Below are 27,302 nucleotides of genomic sequence, written 5' to 3' on the forward strand. Positions count from 1 at the left end.
ATGCCATACACTGAGCATCTTTTGCCAAGAAAAAGCTCCTTATGTGGAAGGATTCCCTTAGCGGTGGTATCATGAGACTACCATTAGGGGTCATCGGTGCCATTTTGGATCCTGGTGCAGTCCCGGATGGGAGCGGAGACTGCTGCCTGGGCCTACTGGAACCACCTATGGTGATCTCTGTGTAAGTCCCAGTGGTGTTGGGGGGAAGGGTTGGAAGGAGAGCCGAGTTTTAGGGGAGATGATTATACCCAGGGTGTGAAGTTTTTGACTACAGGCAGGATTTAGGGGGGATCATATGGGGGAGGAGGAATGGGAAATATGACTTTGAGAGGATCAGATTGGGAAAGAGATGTCGGGGGGGCACTGCAGCAGTTCTTTGATTTTTCATTATTTATTTTTCAGGGGGGCAACACCACATTATATGCAGCAGCTAGTGTGGGAGCATCAGTGTTATCTGCCACTGCATGTAACATGGCGCCTGTGCACTGTCTGCCCTGTGCAGTAAATGTAGGGCACGCTCCTTTCATCTTCCTCGCAGGCGTTGCATTTACTGCTTGTTAATTTTTGTGTGGTAAGTGCAAAACTCTATCACACTTTTACTAAGGTCCCTTAAGCAGTGGCGTTACTACATGGGGCCTGGGCCCCCGTAGATTTGGCCCTGGACCCCCCTGCCGATGACCCGCCCAACCCCCCTCCCGCCGCCAATCTGCCGTCACCGTCGCCTGCCTTTGCTGGCGGGGGTCCCCAACCCCCGCCAGCCGAGGTCCTCTTCTTCTCGCAAAAGGCTGTACAACGTGCAGGACGCCAGAAACAGAAGGAAGCCTTTTGCGAGAAGAAGAGGACCTCGGCTGGCGGGGGTTGGAGTCCCCTGCTAGCAAAGGTAGGCGACGGCGGGTTGACGGTGGGGGGGGATCGAGAGGGTCGGCGGCAGGAGGGGCAAAATCGGCAATTGCGGGGGGGGGGGGTGGCGGCGTTGGGGGGGGGGGCTAAAATGTGCCCCCTCACCTTGGGCTCTGGACCCCCCTCCCGCTGAAGTCTGGCTACGCCCCTGCCCCTAAGACTGTTGTGGTTAGGGTACACTACAAACATTACTGATTATTATTGCTACTTAGACAGCACATGTCCAGAATACCAAAGTATTGCTTTAAATGATGCCCAGAGTGTTTATATATATTTACACTTTCAAGTTGTAATATAATCCACCAAAAGTAAGGGGTTTATTTTCTTAGCTTTGAGAAATATGCATTTTAATAGAAAATAACAATAATTAATTTACTGTGAACTGCTTTGTTTTTCCTTTAGATTAGTAGTTAATCAGATTATAATAAAACAAATAATGAACTAAAGAGCATTTTTCCTATTAGCATGAGCTATCTACTGCTGTGCCTATGCTGTTCCTATAGGTACGGTGGTAATAGTGCATACTATTACGTTAGTGCGTGCTAATCTTTAGTAAATATTTCTCTAAATTTTGTATTAGTCATAGGCTACAAATCTGTGAGTTCTGAGTTAATGAAAAGGATGAAGAATTTAGTTCTTTGGAGCTTAGGGTTACCAGCTCAGTGAAGGTTACCAGCTCAGTGACAGCATTCTTGGGGGAAAAATCCCTGTGGGGCTCATTTTCAAAGCTCAGAGATGTTTCAGAATGGCCCTCCCTAGGGTTTAGTATTTCTCCCTATCCCTTTCCTTCCTCCTACCCCCCGCCCCACCCAAGGTACTCCAACAAGTGTCCCCTTGTCAACTCTCTCCTGTTACCCTCCCCCACTCCCCACAAGTCTAATATCTTTCCCTCTTACTGTTGCCTCTGCAGTCCCGGCCTCATTTCCTTCCCACCTCTGACATCATTTCCTTTAACTTGCTGTAGATTGCCAGCAGTGCCATCGCTCCAGACAGGCTGCCTGTGGTGGCTTCCCTGCAGAAATTTTCCTTTGCCCGAAACAGGAAATTGCTTTAGAGGGGCTGGGACACAGTAAAGGGAAGGCCCCTTTGGCCAGCCCGAGGCAGCACTGCCACTGCTGCTGACCTACAGCAAGTTTATAGAGCTGCGGGGGGGGGGGGGGGGGGGGGAGGCAGACAGAAAGAGTGATGCTGGACCATAGGGAGGGGGGAATAGAGTGAGAAAGAGAAAGACAGAAATGCAAGATTGCAAGGGGGTGGGCAGGGCCAGGGAGCCAATGCATGAGAGGAGTGTGCTTTGGCATGTGAACTGCAGAAATGGGCCAGATGCATGTGTCACACTCCTAGGGCCAGATTGAACAGGCGCGTCCAGAAATAGCGCTTAGTGCTATACAACACACTTAAAGTTATGTTTGGTTTATAGAATAACGCATAGGGCTGTGGAATGCACCTGCATTAAGGTGTGGCCATTTATGCCACATGCCACTGAAAACCTGATGTAAATACCTGCGCCTAAATGTAGGCATGTTCCCTTGAATTCTATAACCATGCGCGTAAATTTGTGGAATGTCCCCAACATGCCCACACTCCTCCCAGCATGTTAGTATTTATGTGCACCTTCTTTTAGAATACGCCTAAAAAGATGCACGTCTAAATTCCAGTTATTGCCAATTAGTGCTGATAATTGGCTATCAGCCAATTATCACTGATTGGCTTGTGCCCAATTACCACCGATCAGAAGCATGCCCAATTTAAGACACGCAACTCACCACATCTTATATAGAATCCAGGGGTTAATATGACGACATTTCTGACTTTACAGGTTAGTATTCATTTCTGCAAAATTCAGCTAAGAGATTCAAATGAGATCTTAGCTCATTTGCATCCCTAGCTAAATTTCACAAGGACTTTTTCATGTGTTGCCACAGCCAGGAACTTTGTGTGTTCTAGGCTGTGGCAACAGGTGAAAAAAAAAGATAACATTCACATGACATCAGCCTGCCCAAAATGAAAGGGCCTACCAGTCCAAATGGATGGCCCCGGTTCTCTTCCCTGAGGGTGACCTCTGAACCCAGTAGGCCTGATACCATAGTCCCAACATAAGATAAAAATTTATAAAAGCCCCATCCCTCCTTGAAACCTTGCCCCTTCAGGTTTATTAAAATTTGATATTTTATATACCTCTATCATGTCTCCCCTCAGCCGTCTCTTCTTTCAGCTTGGAGAAGAGACGGCTGAGGGGAGACATGATAGAGGTATATAAAATAATGAGTGGAATGGAACAGGTGGATGTGAAGTGTCTGTTCATGCTTTCCAAAAATACTGGAAATAGGGGGCATGCGACGAAACCACAGTGTAGTAAATTTAAAACAAATCGGAGAAAATATTTCTTCACCCAATGCATAATTAAACTCTGGAATTCGTTGCCGGAGAACATGGTGAAGGCGGTTAGCTTAGCAGGGTTTAAAAAGGGGTTAGACGGTTTCCTAAAGGACAAGTCCATAAACCACTACTAAATGGACTTGGGAAAAATCCACAATTCCAGGAATAACATGTATAGAATGTTTGTACGTTTGAGAAGCTTGCCAGGTGCCCTTGGCCTGGATTGGCTGCTGTCATGGACAGAATGCTGGGCTCGATGGACCCTTGGTCTTTCCCAGTGTGGCATTACTTATGTACTTATGATATATCACTAATTAGAGTACCATCTCAATTGTTTACAATAAAATAAATCTAAAAAATGTAAATTAGTAGGAAAGAAAAGGAGAGATGGGGAAAGGAAGCAAACTTACATAACTGACAAGAAAGAAAAGAAAGTTGAGTATAGAATCTAGGTCTTGGGGTAACCCCGGCATCCCAGATTTCAGTTTTGGGTTTGTGTGTGTCTACTCGCCAAACATATCCTACAACAGGTATGTTAGAAGACTGCTTTTAGACCACTAGTACTGTGGGATACCCTTCTAGGACTCTAACTCTGCCTAAGGGATCCAAGGGGTGATGGGGGCAGGAGCAATGCAAATCTCAATCTCTCCAGCCCCATCAAAATTGCTGCTGACCCCTAGCAATAAACTCACAGTATTACAGCTGGGGGGTCAGACGAGGATCATGCTCTTGAGCTGTAGCTATTTTTTTCTGTGAAAACAGGCCTGTGAAGCCTTTTATGCACACTTTTTCACTTTCTTTTTTGCATTAATGAGTTGCTTTGCAGGATCTGACTTCTGAGCAGTATATTAATGTGAAATTTAGATAAATGTGATAGTTAGATAAATTTTTGTATAAAAATTTACAGTTGCAGATGTAATTTTAAGAATTCATTTTGCAAAATTGCATGTTATATAAAAAATAACACAAACCCCTTGCACTTTGGCCTTTTCTTTGTGTGTGTTTCCAGATGTTTTGTGCTATTTCCTATGCAAAGTCCACTTTTGCTAAGTCACTTTACACTTTAGTACAAGGGGCCCTATGTGTTTTCATATATTAGGCTAAAACTGGATGTCTGCTTACTCTCCAACTCCCCCCTCCCTTTATAAAGCCACACAGCAAAGCCGACACAGCCCATTTACTTTGAATGGGCTGTGTCGGCATTACTGCACCAACATCTACGAGCACGGCTTTGTAAAAGGGGGGGGGGGGGGGGTGTTAGTCAGCCTGTTCAAAAGTTACCCTAATAGGAATATGTTATTTTTTGGCCCAATATTCAACCAGCGGTGATCAGCATCTTGCTGACTGCTGCCGACATTAAACCCAGAAATTCAATGCTGGGCCATGTCTGGGCACCAGCATTGAATTTACAGGTATACGGAGCTGGATAATGCATAGACAGTTGAGGGGTCCTTGTACAAAGGCATGCTAACCTTTTTAACATGCACTAAAAATAAGCAAATGCTAAACGTTACAGACGCCCATATATTTCTATGGGCATCTCTAGCATTTAGCGCACGCTAATCATTAGCACACAGTAAAAACACTAGCGTGCCTTCATAAAAGGACCCCTAAGTGTGATATGTAGTACTTAACCAGCTATGGGGCCCTTCTACTAAGGTGTGCTGAAAAATGCCTTGCGGTAGTGTAGGAGCAGATTTTTGGGCACGCGCCAATCCATTTTTCAGCGCGCCGGTAAAAAAAGCCCTTTCTTTATTTTTGCTGAAAATGGACGTGCGGCAAAATCAAAATTGTTGCGCGTCAATTTTGTGTCTGCGACCTTACTGCAAGCCATTGACCTAGCGGTAAAGTCTCATGCGGTAACTGGGCAGTAATGACCTATACGCACCAAATGCCACTTGGCGCGCATCCGATATGCGTGGCCAAAATAAAAAAATTCAGCCGTGCATATTGGTCATGTGGCAAAAATGAAATTACTAGAAGAGCCATGTGGTAGCCGTGTGGTAACTCCATTTTGGCGCGTGTTGGGGGCGCGTAGACGCTTACACGGCTTAGTAAAAGGGCCCTTATGTTACTGCATAGAGATAGGACTGACTTTTATGCAGTCTTATTTATACAGTTAACCTAGCTGGTTAAGTGCTGAATATTGGCGCTCAACTGGCCAATTGCTGACAATACCCCCAAAATAGCCGGTTTTCAGTTTGGAGCTAATCTATTATTTTCAGCGCCATTAACTGTTTAATAGCCACTGAATGTTAGTAGTTAGCCCCAAACAGGCAAGTTAACCAGCCAGGAGCCGTCACTGGCCAGTTAAATCACTTTGAATATCGATCTCTTTGTTTTTAAACTTTAGTGAACTAATTCAATGAATACTGCTTATTCCTTAGGGTTTCCATGAATTGGTTTGTGAATGCTTTTTATGTCACACATCTTTACTGGGGTAGTTCCCTTTCTAAACCATAACAGCAAACTCCAGATTTAATAGACTGGGCCCTTGAATTCTCTGTGCATCACTGCAGTCATTTACACAAATCAAAATAGGCATGTGGCAACACACACATCTTTCAAACTGATTTAGAGAATTCCACTTCTTTCAAAAATATGAAATAAACATGAACCCTTTCCACCCCCTCAAGAATGGAAAACAGTTACCACGAATACCAGAGTTAGAAAAAGAATGACAAACCATATAATTAAAGCTATTTTAGCTGGAAGCAGTTCATATATTTCCTACTTCACATTTTTCTTGGACAATAAACTTCTACAGTACAAAATTTTTATTATGATTTGTTTTGTTTCATTTCTTAGCATAACTTAAAATTTGAAACCAAAGGAGACAGATTCATTTTACAAACATGAGAATTTTGTTCTTCTATAAGTATGACCATTAAAAGCCGTTATCTTTACAATAAAAAAAAATGTTCTGTGCATAACAACTTTCTACCATAGCAAGTCGAAAAGATGGACCAAAGATTTCCAGAAGGGAGACCTGATTTTACAAAAAGGAGGATGGTTTATTACACCTGTAAAACCATGCATTTCAAACTGTACAACAGAAAAGAGAGGAAAGGAGTTTTACAATTGCGAAATCAGCAATGAAATAATACAGTCCCTTTTCAAACAAAACCAATTAAAAATATTCAGGGTCACAAAAGAAAGGTACTTACCTGTTGAAAAACCTATATTCCAGAAAGCACAAATAATTCTGATGAGCAAAAGAGGGATTACAAACTGGTGGAGATCAAGTAAATGACAAGAATAAAACCAAATGAGAATAGGAAGGGGCATGCTGGTGTTTGTCTGCCGTCATTTACTATGTTACTAAGAATGCTTTTCATTAGTTACATAAACTCCTTACAAAAGTTTGTACATTGAAATATTATGTACTCTGGCTGCAGATACAGCTCTGCAGGCTAAGGGTTGCTGAGTATGTACAGAGAGCTTTAGTGTGTGTGCAAGACAAATTAAGTAGTCTCCAGTCATTTTGAAAATAGTACTGAGTTCCATGCACGAGTAATTATAAAAAAAAAAAATAAACAATCACTGCCAGTTCAAGTTGCATTTGTTTCCTTTAGTCATGGTTGAGATATTCTAAGCCTAGCACCCTTCTTTGCTGGTTATTTCTCTCAGATGGTGCCAACTCTGCTTTTCCACACCGTTTGCAATTCATCCGCAAAAAAAAGTTACTTGTCCCTACTTCTAATTTCTTTGGCCACTGTAGTCTTGCCATGTGCTGGCAAGGCCCTCTCCAGAAATCTATGCCCTGCCTCTCCCGAATCTTGGATTTTGTGGTAGACCCAGGCCATACAGTGGAGGTGCAGGACAATCTGTAAGCACTTGGATGTGCAGGTGACTGAATTCAAGAATCTATTCTAGACTGTTCTTTCATTTAGCTTGGTCCTCAGATAACATTTATATTTGTAATCTTTATTTTTCAGCTCCTTCAGTCCCAGTTGCTTCTCCTCAGAAAGTGTAGAGAACTATGGGATAAAAGTGAGCTCCATTTTTTACCTGTTTATATCCTGTGTGCCAAATTTGAGTTTGTGTCAAGGTTTCTACTTATTAATGATAAATTGATCCCATTATTAAACTGCATTGCTGGTCTGGTTTGACTCTAGATAAAGCCTCAATAGACAGAGGCACAGACTCCCATCCAAGAGGGCCATTACAGTCTATGTGACGGCGACTAATGCAAGCCACCTTTCCTATCACTTAAGAATTTTAATAGCACAGTTGAAAGACATCACTTAAGGCCATACCACAGAAAGGGCTGTACAATCTAGGAAGCTGTTTCAAACCAGAGTTCTCTTTGACGGTTTGTCTAACTCAGACTGCTAATGAGCTGTTGCTTTTCTGCGAAGTTTAGTGTGGTGGATAAAACTATGGTAAGACAAACCAGCTGGGGGAGAGAAATTCACATGTGCTGCCTAGAACCACATGACTTCTGCAGAAAGGGAGAACTTACATACTACAGAAGGTCAGCAGGCCTTTTCTCGTACATAAAGTCCCCAGGAAGTTCACACAAATCTAGAAAGAGAAGATGGCCATAGAAGAGGCACTCTATCCAATTTATGCTGACAATGAAAGGATAACTGGTGGGAGTGAGAAGCAAACAAGATTTCAGAAAATGCACATAGTTCTGACTGAGGGGACATATACTATCTTGCAGGCTAGAGACCTATAACTAAGGGAACTATTGTTATGCAATCCATGATAATCTGCAGTGACTGACATTTGGATCAAAAGGAACTGTGCTCAGAGTCAGGGCCCCAGTTTATAAACTGAAATTGAAAAAAATCCTATAAAAATGCAAAATTCCACTTTATGTAGTTTGGATGCATGCATGCATGCATGCATATACTATGCTATGCATACATTTTTCAGGTCAGACTATTTCTTCCCCACATTAACCACTCCCTTCTCCTTCAAGATCAGCCTTCACATTTTATCTTGGTCAAAAGTACAACTACTTTGTTAAAGTACACAAAACCTGCTGGCTATGAGCATTCAGTCTCATTTTGACACTATGGGGTCGACATTCAAAATGATTTAAATGGCCAGAAATGGCCATTTAAATCGCATGTCCAAGGTTAACCGGATAGTGCCGTTGAAAATGCCTAGCTAGCATCTAAGCTGAAACCAGCTAATTTGTGGGCGGAGTCAGCACTTAACTGGCTAGGATAACCACACATTGTATCCGGTTAAATGCTGAATATCGCTCTTCACCGGCTATGTTTCAGCCGGTCGCATTAATCCCAGATACTCAATGCCAGTGCCTGGACATGGCCTGGAACAGAATATCTGGAAATAAAGTCAGTGGCAGTCATAAAAATGCTGATGGCCACTGGCTGAATATCAACCCCTATGTAGCTACAAAACTAGCAGAACTATGAACTTGCGCCCTTATTTAGCATCAATTAAAGATTAAGTATATCTCTCTTATTCATGAGTCCAAATTCATTTCTGGGTCTACATAACCCTGTAACCACAGTCTCTGAGAGCTTTATTCAAAAAAGGACTCCCCTTTCACATTCTTTCCCTAATCTTTATTGGATATGACCCATAAATCTTGACATAGATTGCCTAATGCAGGTTTATGTTCTGTCAACATGTTCTGACTGTGTGCAGTTCTGGATGTGTGCACATTTTTTTTAAACCTGAGGGATAATGTACACTTTCATTGCCCAGCTTCAAGTCAGTGGTTCTAAAACCAGAGCTTAGGATACACAAGGACAGATGAGTTTTCAGAATATCCACAATGAATATTCATGAGATGGATCTGCATACGATGGAAGCAGTTCATGCAAACCTATCTCATGCATGCTTGTTGTGGAGTTCCAGAAAGCCAAAGTAGACATTTGTATCCCAGGGAGTTGGTTGGTAATGCTTGTGGGAAGGAGAAGACATATGAGTGGGAGTGAAATCAGGAGCCAGACAATAGAAACACAAAGTATTAGCAATGCATTACATTGTACATAAGAAAGAAAAACAACCCCCTCCACCCCCGAAGATTTTTTTTTATTCTTTACTATGTCTAAATACAATAAGTTACAAGTTTATTCATTTAAATAATGTAAAACATTTTAATTTCTTTTTAAAGGTTAAACAATAAGCACAGACATACACCACGCGATTTTCAGTTTGTGTTAGGAATTTCTGCTTGCTGGTACCCTGTTTTGTTTTTTTTTGTTTGTTTTTGTTGTTTTTCGTTTCTGTAAACGAAACTGGTATTTTGAAAGGCTTCATAGAAAATAGAAACTTCATCATTTGTTATTTTTTCTTCTACAAAGAAACAAAGCATATCCAAAATATCAGGCCAAACTGTTTTGCAAATTTTGTATTTTACAAAGATAAGAAGGATTTTTTTTTTTTAATGTTGTGTTGTGTTGTGACATCCATAAGGAAAGAATGGACCTCCTGCCCCCTGCACTGTCCAAGGATGGCAGTTCCTTTCCATTCCTTGAGGGTTTCATGTCTATATTGTTTTGCTTTGTTTTTTTTTTTTAATGGAGCAATGGTAGCCACATCCAACAAAACTGGAAACAGAAAGGACTTCAGTTTTCTTGCCATTGTCCATACAAATTGTTCCTTTCCGAAAAAGCTGATGTACTTTTCTCAAGTGATCCTTCAGAATAATTAGTTCTGTCCTGTATGGAAGTGGAGATTTGTCTACTTACATCGGGGGAACCACCAGACCAGTCATGGCTGTAACAGAAACAAAGCAAAAGAAATAGCACTGTTATATAGTTGGAATAGTTCATTTTGGGAAGTGGGTGAAAGGAGAGTTTGCTATGCACTGAAAAACATTCTGCTGCATGGCAGGGGCGTAGCCAGATCTCGACAGGAGTGGGGGCTAGAACCCAAGGTGAGGGGGGCACATTTTGGCCTGCCTCCCCACCACCACCCTCCCGCCACCACTTCCGCCCCTCCACTGCTGCCACTGCCTCCCTGGCGCTGCCCTCCTGCTGCCACTTCCACCACCCCCGCAGCCGCTATCGCCTCCCCGCCGCCGCCCTCCTGCCGCCGCTCCCCCCCGCACTACCACTGCAAAGGAACCTTGGCTGGCGGGGGTTGGGGACCCCTTCCAGCCAAACTGGGGGCCCCAGAGCTAATTGGGGGGAGGCAGGACCCCATGGCCTCCCATAGCTACGCCACTGCTGCATGGTCTTATTAAACATCATAGAGTATTCTATCTAGTACAACAAAATCATTATGGAGGCCAAAGATGGCAAATCATAGCACAGCCTGAAACAAGACATAAAATAAACACAATAAATAAATAAGTAAAACAAATTAAATAAAAAGACTAGAGAACAATGTGTTGCTGCTCACATCTGGTAACTAGAGAAATGTTTTCATGTAAAGAAAGACTTCCAGGTGGGATAAATCTTTAAAATTAGTTGCATCAGAAACCATCTCCTCCTAACATATTTGGGACCCGACTCTATATATGGCGCCTAAAAGAATGCGGGTAGGCAATCATGCCTAAGCATACTCTATATACCGCATGTAAAACTACACATGGTATTTAGAATATGCTTAGGCATAGTTTATGCAACTGAATCTACACGCATCCATTTACGCCAATGAAAAGCTGGTGTAAACCCCGGTGCGTAGATTGCCCTCTAGCGCCCGCATTTGCTTTCCAGCATCAGGGCATTAGCACCTCGCAAATAGGAGGTAGTAAGTATTTCCGCATTAATTATTTGCAGGCTCCACATACTAATGGAAACATCAGTGCATGACCTGCAATTAAAACAGGAAAAGCCCTAAAAATGCTGTGATCAATCTGGACTTAGCATCTAAGAAAGTCCCATGTTAAGCCCAGATTGTTCCGCAGCTCAGTAAAACAACTCCTATGTCTAACTTACTTCATTATAATGAAGTTAAAATGTGTTTCCGTACAGAGTACAATCACTGTTGGTTTGTAGAATAGCCACAGAGGGCTGCAATTAACCAATAATTTTTTGTCTGTTGCCATAACTACATTTTTCGGTCAAAAGACATTCCACAATGATCAGTGAATAGATATCCCACAATAATTATTAGCAATGCCTCTTGGAGAGACGAGGGTATACATAGAGACAGTGAAAAATACTGCAGAACATGCAGCCAACTATCAAAAAAAGCATGATTAAAATCTTTCTTGGCATTTCAGTAAGCATTTCTTTTTTATTTAAATTTTATTGTTGAAATTTAAAAAAAGAGCATAGTGTTTCCTGATGCTTGAGCCAGATTCTTCTGAGACCCACAGGAGTCACAGGAGGAACTTGTTGAAAGGCTTATAGGATATACTAACAAGATACAGCAGGGCCCAAGGTCTCCAAATTCTCAGGTTTCCTCCTTCTTTTCCACATCTCTAAATACATTACACCTTCAACCCTCTTATATCTTAGTGTCATCTAGGGAAGCCTTGGGTTTTTTCCTTTTGATACTGGAATGTGAGTGGTGTAAAAGGTAGGGATGAAGGGGTATGAAGGAAGGAGAGTAAAGTCTTTCACTTTTCACACCACTCTGAATTATTATTGGACTAGTGGAGGGGGGAGACTGCAAATATTCCTCTTAAAATGTTAAGGCAACTGAGTCTGACATCTGAAGGAAGAGGCATTTGCAGTCTTGAAACCAGATGTATGAAAAAGATCTATAGGCTGGTCCAATAAAAGAATTATAGCTTGAGCGCCTCCAGCTTCTTCTAATGGATGGCAAGGCATTCCCACAGCACCCAGTCTTTCTTGAGAATAAAGCAATATTGAAACTATTGTTATGTAAAGCTGGTTTGATTTAAATCTGTGATTCTCAACCCAGTCTTTTAGACCCACCCAGCCAGTTCAGCTTTCAATAAACAGTATATATATAATATAAGCTATTAGTAAATGTAGCTCATGCTTATTCATTGTACATATACTGATAACCAAACTGTCCAGGAGACCATGAGAATCAAGTTGAGAACCACTGAATTACTATCTTAAAAGAGGCCTGGGCAATAATACAGATCATAGTAATATAGTACATGATGGCACAGAAGAATCAACAACCCTATACAATAACCTGATTATTCCAGTCTACATTGCCAAGGAAACATCCCAACTATCAAGTCATATGGCATGACCACCAGTGTTTGCCATCTTACTCCATTATATTCCACTTTCTTAGGGGCCCTTTTTCTAAGGCGCATAGGCGCATACACACATGCAATGCACGTCAATTTGGAAATACCACCCGGTACCACGAGCCCTGGGTGGTAATTCATCCAATTTGTGTGGCAGAAAATATTTTTTTGTTTTCTACCACGTGGCGTTAACCAGGTGGTAATCAGCAGTGTATATGCACTGACGATTACCGCCCGGTTAACGTGTGAGATCTTACCGCAAAGTCAATGGGTGGTAGTAAGGTCTCAGGCCCAAAATGGATGCGTGCCAATTTTTATTTTGCCACATGTCTATTTTCGGCCCAAAAAAAGCCTTTTTTGCAGGTGTGCTGAAAAATGGACCTGCGCCCATCCAATACATGCGTCTACACCAGCGCAGGCCACTTTTTGGTGCACCTTAGTAAAAGGATTCCTTAGGTATCTGTCCATGCAAAATAAGTTTCCAAAATGCAACAGAACAGAATGGGATCTAATTTGGCAGGGGGGAAACCTGGAGAAAAGATACTGTATATCTGGTTCATAAATGGGGGTGCAGAAGAACCTATGTCACCACCAAAAGCAAAAGAACAAAAGAAATTCTTCAGATACATTTAATAATACCATAAAAGACAAATTTACTTTATATATATATATATATATATATAGAGAGAGAGAGAGAGAGAGAGAGAGAGAGAGAGAGAGAGAGAGAGAGAGAGAGAGAGAGAGAGAGAGAGAGAGAGAGAGAGAGAAGTAGTAAAAACAGTTAGCGTAGCAGGGTTTAAAAAAGGTTTGGATGGCTTCCTAAAGGAAAAGGCCATAGACCATTATTAAAATGGACTTGGGGAAAATCCACTGCTTATTTGTGTCCCAACCCTGTAGTAGACCTCTGTCACTGCACCTATACTATATGCAAAATTATATGCAACCCGCTGAGCGAAAAGGTACCAATAGTAGGGTTATAAAAACAGAGATAAAGGGTATTCAAGTGTGGAGGAATAGAAAGGGACTATGCAATATTTTTCTCACAATTTTTATGTTTTTCATGTTCTACACTGCTATTCCTTGAGGCTGAAATTTTGTGGGATTATACAGTTGATATCCCTCTATCTTGTGGTACAAATATTTATTTATTTATTTGTGACATTTATATCCCACATTATCCCAAACAAGTTTGAGTTCAATGTGGCTTACAATAAACAGTATAGGATACATAACAAAGAATAATGCATAAGAAAGTAATTTGTCATAAGAATCCAATTTTACAATACAATATCATAAACATACTGGGATAGCTATGGATGTTTAACACTTAGAAAATCTATTATGAATGAGAAATTGTACGTGAAACAAAGAGAAAGTTAATGGTAAATAGAGTAATAACCAATTCAGGTAATAATTAATTGTTAGAGATATGATCATTCTTTGTGAGGGTTTGTTTTAATAGGAACGATTTGAGGATTTTGCAGAATCTAGTATATTCCTCTATATTTCTTATTTTGGGTAATAAGGAGTTCCACCATTTGGTTCCTAACCCCATTTTTGGTACCTTTTCCCTCAGCGGGTCACATATATATTCTTTTACACAAGACTAGTCTCAAACTACGAGAACGATGAAAACCGTGCATTAAGGTTTATATAATCTGGGCATAAGAAATGTGTTGTGATAAATGTCTAGGACATTATATTGCATATCAAGGGAAACTTCCATCTCATGCTAAATTGACAGCGCATCCATATTATACACCGAGATTCAGTGTGGATGCAAGGAGCTCTATAAATCAATATTATCAATAATGCTAATAATTATATGCATCCTTTGTCACAATATATGGTGTACTCTCCAAAGCAGAGACCACTTGTTCTTTCACACTAAGAAGGTCCCTAGTTGTTGTCGGCTGAATCAGAGAATAAGAAAAGCGAGGAGACTTACTGTCCCTTTTTTAATGTTGCTCTTCTACAAACACCACTTTCCATCCCCTGATTAAGATGCTCTTGTAGCCATCATGTCGTGTGACTCCCTGTCACATCGTGTTACACGGCACCACATAGGAGCCAGTGTGATGGGACACATGACAAATGCAATGGATTGTAACTCTGTTTCAGATTAAACACCTGCTCTCATTTCTGTAGAGGGCATGTTCCAGTGTGTTGAAGTGACAACTTTAGGAGTCAACTTGATGCCATTTTAAAAAAGCAAAATATATAAGAGTTGCCCATTAGATGAAAGTTTCAGGGGGCTTCCATAAATATCTCCCTTTACTCACGGCAACCATTATGTAACCCTAAAAAATATTTGAAAGAGCTTCCTATTTTTAAACACTGGATAAATTCCCCCATGCAAAAGTCAATTTTAAAGGGTCAGTGCTGATTTTCTTTTGGAGAAAGAAGCCCTCGCCTTGACCCAGCTTAAAATCTAAATTCTCATCAATGACATGCAACCATCCCCTGGATTCTAGAAACTTGTGCATCCAAACTTCTGACTAGTGCACACATTTGGGTGTGCACAGTGCTAGTTGTGCACCTAACTTACCACCCTGTTTACTAAGCCGTGCTGCCATGCTTAGTAAACAGGGGGGGGGGGGGGGTTAATTGTTAAATTAGGTGCCTATTGGCCTTAAGTATTACTGATGTTTATGTTTATTAAAACTTTCTATACCTCCCTAGTTGACTGGCAGATCTGGGCGGTTTATAAATTTAAAAATGTAAACTTAAAAAGAAGAAAGGAATTGCAATTCAATAGGAAAGAAACCAAGAAGTCAACAAAGAGACTAAAGTCTAAGGGAAACCAACAAAGTGGGGTGGGAAGAGGGAGTAACTAGGATGGAGGGCAGGACAAAGTAGTACTAAGGGGTTAAAAATGTGGCATGAAATGGTGCTATTTGGAACTAATTTGCAGTTATGTGCATAACTAAACTTAGGCACTATTCTACAAACTTAGGGGGTTGATATTCAGCCTGCGGTGCTCAGTGTTTTGCTGACCGTCACTGGCGTTTTGCCTGGAAATTCAGTTCTGAGCCATGTCCGGACTCCAGCACTGAATTTCCAGGTTTACGGTGCCAGCTACACCATAGCCGGTTAAGTGTGATATTCAGCACATAACTGGTTATGGGGCACTGCATAAAGACGAGACTGACTTTTATGTGGTCCTATTTATGCGGTGACCTTGTCTGGTTAAGTGCTGAATATCGGCACATAACAAGTGTTGACTTTACCCCGGAATGCCCCCAAAATAGCCGGTTTTGGGTTAGGTACTAACTGGTTATTCCTAGCAGTGCTAACCAGTAAAATGCTATTAAAAATGACCAGTTAGCCCAGAACAAGTAATTTAACCAGCTAGGAGCCATTTTGGGCAGGTTAAATTGCTTTGACTATCAATCCCTTAATGCCTAAGTGCTATAGCATGCAACTACAAAGGAAATGTGCACATAAGCAGGTCAAGGGTGTGTCTTGAGGTTGTGCATTTCAGTTATAGAAAACTATTATTTACACATGCAACTGCCAACTCGAGGTGCAACCATTGACATTGACATGGTGTAAATGCTCACATCTATAGTTGGTGTGTGAATGCTAACTTATGCTCTATTCTGTAATGGCAAATTTGTGCACAATTGCCATTCTAGAATTGACGTTTACCCCCAGATTCTATATAAGGCACAGTGAGTAGCATATATTAAATTGTGCACGTAGCCAATTTATGTGCAGTACTCAATTGAGTAAAGAGCCAATCAGTGATGATAATTGGCCGATAACAACCAATTATCATCACTAATTGGCAAAAATTGGAATTTACGTGCGCTTCTTTTTAGGCGCATTCCAAAAAGAGGTGCATGTAAATTTCAATGCGCATAGCTTAAAAGGGGGTGTGGCCACGGGAGGAGTGTAGGTGTGTTTGGGGCATTACTGAAATTTACGTGCGTTGTTATAGAATTTCAGGGAATGCACCTACATTTAGGCATGAGTATTTACACCAGGTTTTCAGTGCCATAAATGGCCACGCCTAAATGTAGGCATGTTCACCCGGCCCATGCGCTATTCTATAAACTATGTCTTACTGTAGATGTGGTTTATAGAATAGTGCTACACACATTATTCCAACACGCATACATTTTAGACGCCATTTACTGAATCCAGCTCTTAGTGCCCATATTTTTCACACCCCTAACTTTTGGCACTCTTTCTTGAATCTACCTTCATGTCTCTTATCCTACTCTAATGTGCAATTTTATACTGTAGCATACCATATAAATCTAAAATGAGACAGTAGATGCAACTGATTTTTGTATCACATTTGATTACTCCTACATTTCTAAGAGCCATATCTGCATTCTCTCACCTCGGAATCCATTACCATTGCCACTGGAGCAGGCAGGGGACGGTGATCCTTGTGGTCTGATGACAGGAGCGAAGGCACTCTTCTGTTTCACAGAAGGAAAGACAGAGGAGGAGAATGGGAGGATGGATGAAGTGCCAGAAGAACCAACTGTTGGGCTTGAAGGCATTACTAAAACGAGAAAGCAAGTGTGTCTTCAGAATAAGAGTGCATGTTTGAGACTAGTGATTGATGCATGCTATCTTCATCTGGCTTGCAAAGACTGAGGACAATTAAAATTCATCTTTATTATTGATTAGGAGCACTGCTAAGGGGTGACAACAACTCCACTGTTCCTTAAAAGTTCACAAATGATTTACATTTTTTAAGACATTATAGGGTTTCACTCAAAAAAACATAAAATAGTACTGCTGAATGTACAAACACGAGAAAACAACTAAAACTCATTTAGAGTTTTGGGGCAATTCTAGAATGATGTAGGCACTTGTAAAGTCTGTGGGTACTTTCCCTTTGAGAGCTGCAGATACTTTACCCCTTTGAAACAATGAACTCGGTTTCGTAAAATTCCTCTCTTGAATACACGTAAAGGTATATGCTTTGTAAATCAGTGCACATACTTTTACCCATGGGGAAGGTAGTCAATTTTCTGAAGCCAAAATGCACGGGTAAGTAGCTTTTTACCTACATAAATGGTTGTTGAAAATCGTCCTCCCCATAATTAATGTCTCAAATGTTTATGAGTATAGTATGCATTCCAGAGAATTTTGTTTGACTTTCAAGTAAAAATCAAAATCATTTGAAAAGAATTGGATCTTGGTAAAGAAACCTGATCATACTTTTACCCTTTCTAGTGCTATCTGAAGGGCTGGCTTAATCAGTATGCAACTAGGCAATCACCTAGAGTGACACCTACTGGGGGGGGGGAGGGCATCAGAGCAGTTGAAGTCAGTGGCGTTCCTAGGGGCGCTGACACCCAGGGTGGATCGCTGATGCGCCCCACCCCCCCCGGGTGCAGTGCCCCCCCCGTGCAGCGCGACCCCCCCCCTGGCGAAAGGACACCCCCACCCCGGCGAAAGAACCCCCTTCCCCCTGGGTGCACTCCGCTGTAACCTGTTCCGGGGCAGAGGGAGCATGGAAACGAACAACACTGGCTGGCGCATGGCACCCCCCCAGCGGCGTGCACCCGGGGCGGACCCCCCCCCACCCCCCCCCCCTTGGTACGCCACTGGTTGCAGTCAAAGCAAAATAGAATCTAAGAGCCAGACAAGCCCAAGGGAAGATGATCAAAGGTAAATGCAGGTGCAAGAGGCCACTATCGCTGGACTAGCACCCGCATTTACCTGCACAAAATGCTCAGCAGGCTCTAGCACAGCTGACAATGAGTGCACCAAGGAATACCGCAGAGCTTATTTAAATGATATTTAAATGAGCCAATTTCATATTCCCCCTCATGCTCGGAGAACTGCTGTCTGATATCTGGCACTCCTACCGCCTTAACTCTATGCCAGCTCAGAGCTGGCATTAAGGTTAAGAAGATAGAAGCAGTGCCAAACCTTATTGGTCAGATGTCCTCCCGCTCCTTTCGTGTCCTCCCCCCCCCCAGGTAAGGGTAAATACACACAGCCCAGGCTGTCACTTTTCAGAACTCCCCTGACATGCCCATGCCCCTCCCATGGCCACACCCCCTTTTGAGTTGCACGCTATGGGGTATGGAACCAAATGTTACAGAATAGCACATAGCCAGATGCATGCACAAATCCTAATTGGTGTCAATTAACATCAAATAATTGGTTGTTTGCAGCCAATTATTGCTCATTAATGGCTCATTAGCCAATTAAGGTTCGCATGCATCTCGAGATCATGCCCAAATCTTGGCATCATATGTAGAATCAGGGGGATAACGAGAATGCAAATATGAGCATTTAAGTTACAGTAAAAGTGCACACACACTTTCATTTACAAAATTAATGCAAAGGCTGAGTAAAAAGTTTCCATGGACCTTATAGTAATGTGGGCAGTTTAGAAATTGCCTTCTAAAGCTCCAGTGAGTCCATGAAATCAGGGTAAGTTATATGCTAAAATCAGTGCATAGCTGCATGTATGTGAGGAAACATCGCATGCAAAGGAAGTGGTGGGCCTGCAGTGACAGTGTGGTGTAAGAAGGCATACAATAATAGTGTGGTATTAGTGTGCACGCAGTACTAGTGTGGTATTGGTGGACATGCAGTTATAGTGAGGTATTATCCAGACATGATCGCTGATGTCTAGCGAGCCATGCCAGGAGTGGTCTCCCTCCTTTCACAGCCCATCTGGCTCCAGGTTCAAAAATGGTGGAGCTGACCCATAGCTGAAGTCTAATTTGAATCTAGAGCCAGATGGGATAGAAGTGGAGAGGTTGCTCCTCCCCTGGCCCGTTAATCACCAGGGATCATCTCCCGGTAAGTCCAAGGGGTAGTGGTGGGGATACAAGGGAGTGGGAAGAGGGTAAGGTTGAGGATACAAGGGGTGGGGGTGGAATCAGAATCCAGATTGGAGGAGAGGGAGGATCAGCAGCAACGGTTTTTGATGCAGCTGATGACAAGGGGGATCAGGTGGAGGAAGGATCAGCATTTGGGGGAGGGGGGATCAAACTGGCATGACAAATTGTCTGTGATGGGAATATCCAAATCAAGGATCCACTGACCATGCCAGCTGAATACTGCCCAGTTAGAATATAAGCCTGCTGGGAACAGGAAAATACATATTATACCTGACTGGAAAAGTGCAATACTTACTGTACCTGAATGTAACTCTACCACTAAAATGGTGTGAGCTAAGAGCTGCTGTGATGTATGAATGAGACCTTTGGTTTGACGGGTGCACTCAATAAGGGATAGGATAAAGTCACCCATGATAATTGATCCTGAAATTTTAATATGATCAGCACAGTGAATTTCATGATGTTTTGCCTGCCAGCTAAACTCTTTTTTGTTGCCATGTATGCAAATAACATGTGATCACGCTGAGTCAAGTATGTTTGTGTGTGTTAGCTAAAGTTTAGTGAATGAGACATAAATTGCAATTTTAGCACGCATACAAATTTTTCAGCACAAGTTTAAAAAAAATAATTCATTGCCATTTCTCAACTTTGAGATTGAGGACATGCATGGTCTGGTTTTTTTTTTTTCAACTTAGGCAATACTAAGTAGTAAGCCACCAGGAGCTACATTACCTATAGTGTTAGGTGAATGTAGATGTGACTTTTCCTGCAAGCTAGTCTCCCAGCCTTAACTCTATGTACTAGAGAAAGCCCTACTTACTTCCATAGGGAGAACTTGTTGGAGAGCCATTGATGAATCCTGGTGATCCCGGGACGCCCAGGTTTGACATAGGCACGTTGCTGTAGCCATTCATGCTGTTGCTTGGGGTGCTGTAGTTTGACTGTTGAGGTGTTGAACTGGAAGAATATCCTCGAGGAGAGATGCTGCTTGTATTCCGAATGTATCCTGATTAGAACAAGGCAACTTTTGATCACTTCTCTATATAACTGAACATACACATGGCATGATCCTCAGGTTTCATTATAAAATACTAAGCTAACCTGGTATCGGCACATCTAACATTTACATACCCAGATTACACCAGCCATAGAGGTGGGATAACTAAATTCAGCAGGCACACAGTATTTACACATGGGCAAATGTAAGTGCCCCATTTTAGAACTGTCCTTGATATGTCCTCAGCCATCATAGAAGGCAGGGAAAACTGCTTGGATACCACCTCTCAATAAAACAATAGAGTTAAATATACACTCCATTTTGGGGTAATTTGATAAGAGACTGCATATAACATTTTTAAACAAGCTATCTACTTTTCCCCAAATTCTATATATTGCACCTTAATTTCTGCGTGGAAATTGAAGTGTATTCTATAACAATGTGCATAACTTAATTGGTTAACTAGCTAACCAGTGCTGTCAATTGGATGTTAACAAGCAAGTATCAGCACTAGTTAGCATTAATTATGATTTATGCGCACAACTCGCTAAGCGTATTCTGTAACGTGGTGCATGTAAATTCCAAGTCACACAGTTAAAAAGGGTGCATGGTTACGGGCATGGCATGAGCATTTCTAAAATCTGTGTGCATTATTATAGAATACACCCGCTCTGCACCTAACATAGGCATCGGGATTTACGCCAAGTGAAACATGGCCTGCAAGGCGCCGTATATAGAATCTAGCCCCATATACAGAATCTAGGCCTTTATGCTTATTTTGTAAATGTAACATACATATAATATGTGCCTTTATAAAACAAGCTCATAGAATAACTCCACATACAGCACAAATGCTCCCCACATAGGTGTAAAGGTGTGCATAAAGTACACCTTCATAAAGTATGCACATACATCACAACTCTATCCTAGCTTCACCCAGACTATGCTCCTGGGAATGTTTATGTACCGTCCCTGTTAAAATACACATGCTCTTGTAAACCTGTATCCTTGAATGCGCATATGCACCTGTGAAATTTAATAAGAACATTTTCTGCACCTAAAACATAATTTACATGAAGAAAATACTTTATCAAATTACCTACTTTAGGGTTATACTGGGTTTTGTAGCCATCTACATAAACACAAAAGCTACATGATAATCAATATTCTAATAACCTATACAGAGTTCTCCAAATAGTAAAAAGATTTTCTCCCTGTTCCCCTACTGGCAAACTGTAAACCCTTATTAGACAGACCTAGTCTCTGACTTCATTCCTCTGGGAAAGCTATTTTAACCCAGAGCTAGGGATGAGCACTATATAGACCAGTAAGGTGCATGTATCTACTGGATTGGGTTAGTCCAGTCTGACACTAATTCACGAAAGTCAGAACTAGCAGTGCAGGCTCTGGGTAGGCTCAAGTTGTGACTCACAGCAGGTTACTTCTTCTTTAGGATAAGCTTGTATGGGAATGGATAATGCAATCAGAAGGTCTAATATGGGTGATAACATAGTAATAATACTAGAAATGCATTGATGTGTTTGCTAATAATGAATAGTCTTAATATGTTTCAATAGCACTTCTCTCTTTGTGTACCATAGGATAAAAATTTTAGCAAAGGCACTTTCATGGTTCATATCATTCTTCTCTTTCTTTTTAAATTTTCATGTGACTATTTACCTTGGTTGTTCCCCTGTGCAGTGTCTGAGATGCTGACCCCTAGTTGGCTGCCATATGAATTGATTCCCATCATTGTGCTGTGAGCGGGGGAGCTGGACAGTGTTGGGATCTGGCCGGGGTTCCTTGGGACACTATACAGCGCTTCTGCAATGTCTGCTGCTCGCTTCAGAATAATATCCTACCATAACACAGAAAGGCACTTAGAATTTCACTCTGTATCATACTACCTAGTCACTGTTTAGAAGGAAGAAACCTCTTCAACAAAAAACAACTCAGGCAGATGCAGAAAGCAGCCGTGAGCCTAAATGCGTTACCACAGTGCACATTACTGGCCGAGAAATGCAGAGACGGATTGAGTGTGAGTATTAACTTGTGTGGAAGACATGAGTGCACACTATATTAAACCGAATGGTAATGAGGACATCAAATATTCTGCTGCAATGGCTTTTGACATGTGAACAACGCAAGAAATGTTTTGCCAGGACCAGAGCAGTGTAGAAGGTTTGGAAAAGTGAATTTTATGCCCTTTTTGCAATTTAAAAGGCTCTATTTTTCTTTTTTTTTTTTCTCCAGCCAGAATAGTATCTGCAACTTTAAATCCCAGATAGGAAGTAACAGCAATAATGTATGTGTGTCTAAACAAAAATGGAAGTGTTAGCAGACATCTGTGACTGTTCTTTGTATAAACATTAGCCTTAAAAAACTTTCCATGTGCAAGAAATTTTTATGAGGCTAATATATATGTGTGGAAGAGCATCTGCAGATGTGTGCTAGCACTTTCACTTTCTTTGGACATGCGCATAAGAAACCACATTTACTGCTGAATCTTTGTGCGCATGCATCTGGCAGGCATCCTTGATTAGTGTGCAAGTTCTGTGTGCATAAAATTTGCATAGAATTAGCTTTCTGTATGGCACAGCTTCTACTCATGGTAGAAGCTGCGTGCTCAACCATCTGTGCGCAGCTCTACTGCATGGCTTTCTGCATCGACCCCTGAAAGATGGAAGAGATGCCTTTTCTAATGATAATCACATTATTTTCATTCTAAAGAAGCTAGAAATGCTTGTGTATCAGGTTTTCACAATACCATTTGACCACATCGTTGATCTGAACTCACATGTGACACACTGAAGACATATTATTTCACTGTCATGATTCACTCCCCCCTCCCCATCCATCCACCTGCCTCATTCATCCTTCCCTCCCCATTCCACACTCGTTAGATAGTCACCTGATTATTATGTGGTGTTCCATAAAGTGCTTCAACAAGGTCAGCAGCTCTTTTCAATAACATTTCCTATTTAAAAAAAATATTATTATTCAATTTAAATCCATTTTATGAGACATTGTCATTTTTCACTGAAGGATGAAAGAAAAGTAAAGCAATGCATACATGTGAGAGGAGACTAACCCTAATCAGGTACAGTCTTTAGAAATACTGGTTAAGAGCAAATACGAAAACAGGTGGTCCTTATCTGTAGACAGAAGGCTTGAATGATTGTCATCTCAATAAAGTTATCTGAATCTTAAATTGCACTTAATCCTGCTCATAGAGAGCTGTCCATAGTCCTGAAACCATTTGACTTCTATTCAGGATACCAAAAGCCTTTAAGGTAGTAATTTTATAATTGGAAACCTACAAAATTTATAAACCCACCTTTGTGGGTTTATAAATTAGGCTCCTACAATAAGCCCGACACAAATTTATATCAGCTACAAGATATATGTACTCTATGCATAGAAACACACATTTAACAAAGTACATGCATACCTCAGAACACCACCCAAATATCATCCCCAGGAATATCTGCACATGGTCTGCATAAAAATATGTGCAATATTGTTACCATGAATAGTTTTATGCTTGTAGAACAGGGGTCTTCAAAATCCAGTCCTTGAGGTCCACAACCCAGGATTTCCATAATGAGTATGTGTGAGATCTATTTGCATACAATGGAAGTAGTGAATGCAAACAGATCTCATACATATTCATTGTGGAGGAGTGTGGTAGCCGTGTTAGTCCATTCTTAAGGTTATCAATAGAAAGCAAACAAAATAAAACATGGAAAAGAAAATAAGATGATACCTTTTTTATTGGACATAACTTAATACATTTCTTGATTAGCTTTCAAGAAGGGCAACCTTCGAAAGCTAATCAAGAAATGTATTAAGTTATGTCCAATAAAAAAGGTATCATCTTATTTTCTTTTCCATGTTTTATTTTGTTTGATTTCTATTGATAACCATATTCATTGTGGAAATCCTAAAAACCTGGCTGTGCTGTGGACCTCAAGGACTGGATTTCAGGACCCCCATTGTATAGCATCATGCATTTTTTATTACAGCTATTTCCCACATGTTCAACACAGAAACATATCTGGCCAATATTCAGTGCTACTTAACCAGCCAGGAATGGCTCCTGGCTGGTACTTAGCCAGCTAAGCACTAATATTTGGCATAAGATAGCCAGTTATCTCCACTAAATATCAATGCTTAGTGCATAGCGGCTTACTGGCTAGCTGTAAATATTTAGCACTTCACCAGCTAAGTTTAGTGACCAAATAGGACCACCTAAATAGCAGTCCTATCTTTGGCCACTATAAAGTTAACTAGCCAGTGCTGAATACTGACATAGCCAGTTAAGTTTGAGCCAATCAAAGGAAAATGGATATTTAATGCCAGTCACTGGAAATGACCTGCCATTGAATATCCAGGGTCAGCACCAATCACTGCACTTAGGCAGGCTGCCTCCTGCAGACTGAGTATCAGCCAGATATGTGTCTAATGGCTTCATGCAATTACCCCAGGGAAAGTAGGAACACATATTTTTACTTGCACTCAGACAGATGTAATCATGTGTCAGAAAGTGTCTATTTTATAAACTATCTGCATAATTTCTAATCCTCCACCCCTGGGATATCCTATGCATATACCTTCAGATTTTATTTGTGCTCCCCAAAATTTGGATGTGTGCCCAAGTTGCACAAGCATCTTAATTGTGTAATGAACCAATAACTAGCAATAATTGGGCACTACCAATCAAGTATTGCAGTTAATTGGATCCAATTAGAATTTGCATGCCCATCTTGCTAAACGCCATTCTATAAAGATGCATGCACAGATCTTTTAGCGTGCAATTGAAAAGGGGGTGTGGCCATGGGAGAAGCATGGGTGGGTCAGGGACATTCACTAAAGATGGGCACAGTATTATTGAACACCGGAGATCCGCACTTAACTTACACTCCAGGATTTACATCAGGTTTCAGTTAGTGTAAATCCTCGTGCAGAAACTTTGGCAAAGAAATTGGCTCTCAGTGCTATTCTATACATGACACGCAACTCGGAGCACCATTTATAGAACAGCAGTCCGTACGGATTTTTATCAGCGCCCAAATTTAGGTGTCATTTACTGACTCTAGTCCATACCATATAAAAATATATGATATGGGAATATTTTATTAAGCATTTTCCATGCAAAAACTGCTCATTTTTTAAATTGCAAATGAATGTACACATATACTTTGCTGATGAGCTTGCACACCACAAGACAGTGACTGTTTTCCTGGGGGTGTAGTCTGGGTGGAGCTGGGTTGTTACTGCAATGCACACATATACTTTATAAAAAAATGTGCATGTACATATATGCATCTTTGGAGTGGGTATAAATTTGTGTGAGAGGATTTGTGCGCTGCTGGGAATCATTGTAAAACCTATTTTAGAAAGGCAATTTGATGCCTATGTTGCCTTTCTAAACAGGCATAAAATAGATACATGGATACCCCTGGGCGAAGAGTCCACTTGAATGCAGAAAACAATATGCTTTATTACTGATGTACCACTGCAGGCACAGGCAGCTCCTTGTGACTCTGGGCAAGTCACAACCCTCCATTGCCAGGTACAAATAAGTACCTGTATATAATATGTAAGCCGCATTGAACCTGCTATGAGTGGGAAAGTGCGGGGTACAAATGTAAGAAAAATAAAAAATACTATATGTATCAGCATGTTTATAAAGATGGACAAGATGTTTTCTATATGTACCATATATACTATATTATAAAAATCATCAGAAATGATGTAAGCACAAGTGGGATCTATACTTGCTTCTACTGAAAGGTATACGCACCTTGGCTAATCTTTCTGGATCCCCTGGATGTCTTGGGATGACTTTCTGAAGCCTTTGGAATCCGTAATCTATGGTGGGCTCATTCAAGGCTGAAAAACATGTTAATCTAGGGTCAATCATATTAAACAGCTGGATAAAAGGCAAGTAGAGAATGATGCCTTCCATTGTCCAGGGACAGATTTAAAATGCTAGTGGTCATAAGAAGGACACAAGAGTGGTGAGGATGCATTATTCCTTCTAAGCTGAGTGGGAGTCATCCAACTGCACTGCTGCCAGTTGGGGGGGGGGGGGGTGTTGCTTCAATACAGTGTTTTCAATCACTAGGAACAGGCAGGTTTCCTGCAGTCCTGCAGAGCTTACCTGTTCCTCATTATTGAAAATGTGCTAGTGAAACAGCACCCCCAACTGGCAGGACTATAGGTGGAGGACTCCCGCTCAGCTTAGAGGCAACAGTGTGAGGATGGAAGCTTCCCCCCATAGTTCATAGAGCAAGACCCTAAAGCAAGTAGGATCAAACACCTGTTTAACCCTGATATTTGGTGCCTTTAAAATTCGGCACTCCAAGCAGTTGTCTATGTTGCCTATGCCTAATACAGGCTTACCACTGCCCTCAGCAGAAAACACTTTTTACCCCAATGGTTTCTTCTGCTGTTGTGGGCTTCCAGCTCAATTGGAGCCAGCCTCTGTTGAGCTACAGGGCCTGGGGTATTCTCACCCTAGTTTTAAATTCCCCCTCTAAACTCAAACCAGCCATTGCAGTGACAGTCCATTGCTTGGGGTCACAAACTTCATTTCCCTGCAGAATTAGATCAACATAGACCCTAAGAGGGAAATTTTACAAGACATTTCTGCAGGTAGAGTGGTTTACCATGTGCAGAGATAGGCTTGTCTCTAAAATGATTTCCCAGTATGTGTGTAAACTTGTGCACATAAGTTTACCTGGATTGAGCACAGACATTCCCAATGGCAGGGTTAGAGAGGCACAGACTTTCCAAAATATGCCCTTAAATTAACCCAGGAAAATCTTGCTTGCAAAAGAGCAGATGTGAATATATGCACATAAGTTCCCGGGGATAATTTTCAAAGCAGAAGTAAGCACAGAGGAAAGTACACTGTATTACTTATTCATCTGCACAGTTATAACATTATCTCCAAGCCTAGTTTCTAGGTATCACCATTTAGGGACAGCAGGTAAAATGAACACCCACTCCACAAAATCTGCAACCTTCGATGGCACTGGAAGTACAGTCATAGCCCACAAATCATCAATCACAAATCAAGAAT

The 27,302-nt window shown here is 41.4% G+C and overlaps 1 protein-coding gene across 1 annotated transcript in view; it reads right to left on the reverse strand.

Annotated features, from left to right (window-relative positions):
* Window positions 1–6,163: 6,163 nt before the first annotated feature.
* Window positions 6,164–27,302, reverse strand: part of EBF2 (EBF transcription factor 2) — a 296,156-nt gene continuing 275,017 nt past the window's right edge. The window contains exons 11-16 of the mRNA XM_030201831.1: window positions 26,019–26,107; window positions 23,124–23,189; window positions 21,893–22,070; window positions 20,036–20,221; window positions 16,740–16,907; window positions 6,164–9,984 (exon numbers count right to left, since the gene is read on the reverse strand). Of these exons, the coding sequence (XP_030057691.1) occupies window positions 9,953–9,984; window positions 16,740–16,907; window positions 20,036–20,221; window positions 21,893–22,070; window positions 23,124–23,189; window positions 26,019–26,107 (719 nt within the window). The 3' untranslated portion in view covers window positions 6,164–9,952. The remainder of the gene's footprint in view (window positions 9,985–16,739; window positions 16,908–20,035; window positions 20,222–21,892; window positions 22,071–23,123; window positions 23,190–26,018; window positions 26,108–27,302) is intronic.

Source organism: Microcaecilia unicolor, chromosome 4, assembly GCF_901765095.1.
Source record: "Microcaecilia unicolor chromosome 4, aMicUni1.1, whole genome shotgun sequence".
Taxonomy (NCBI): Eukaryota; Metazoa; Chordata; class Amphibia; order Gymnophiona; family Siphonopidae; genus Microcaecilia; species Microcaecilia unicolor.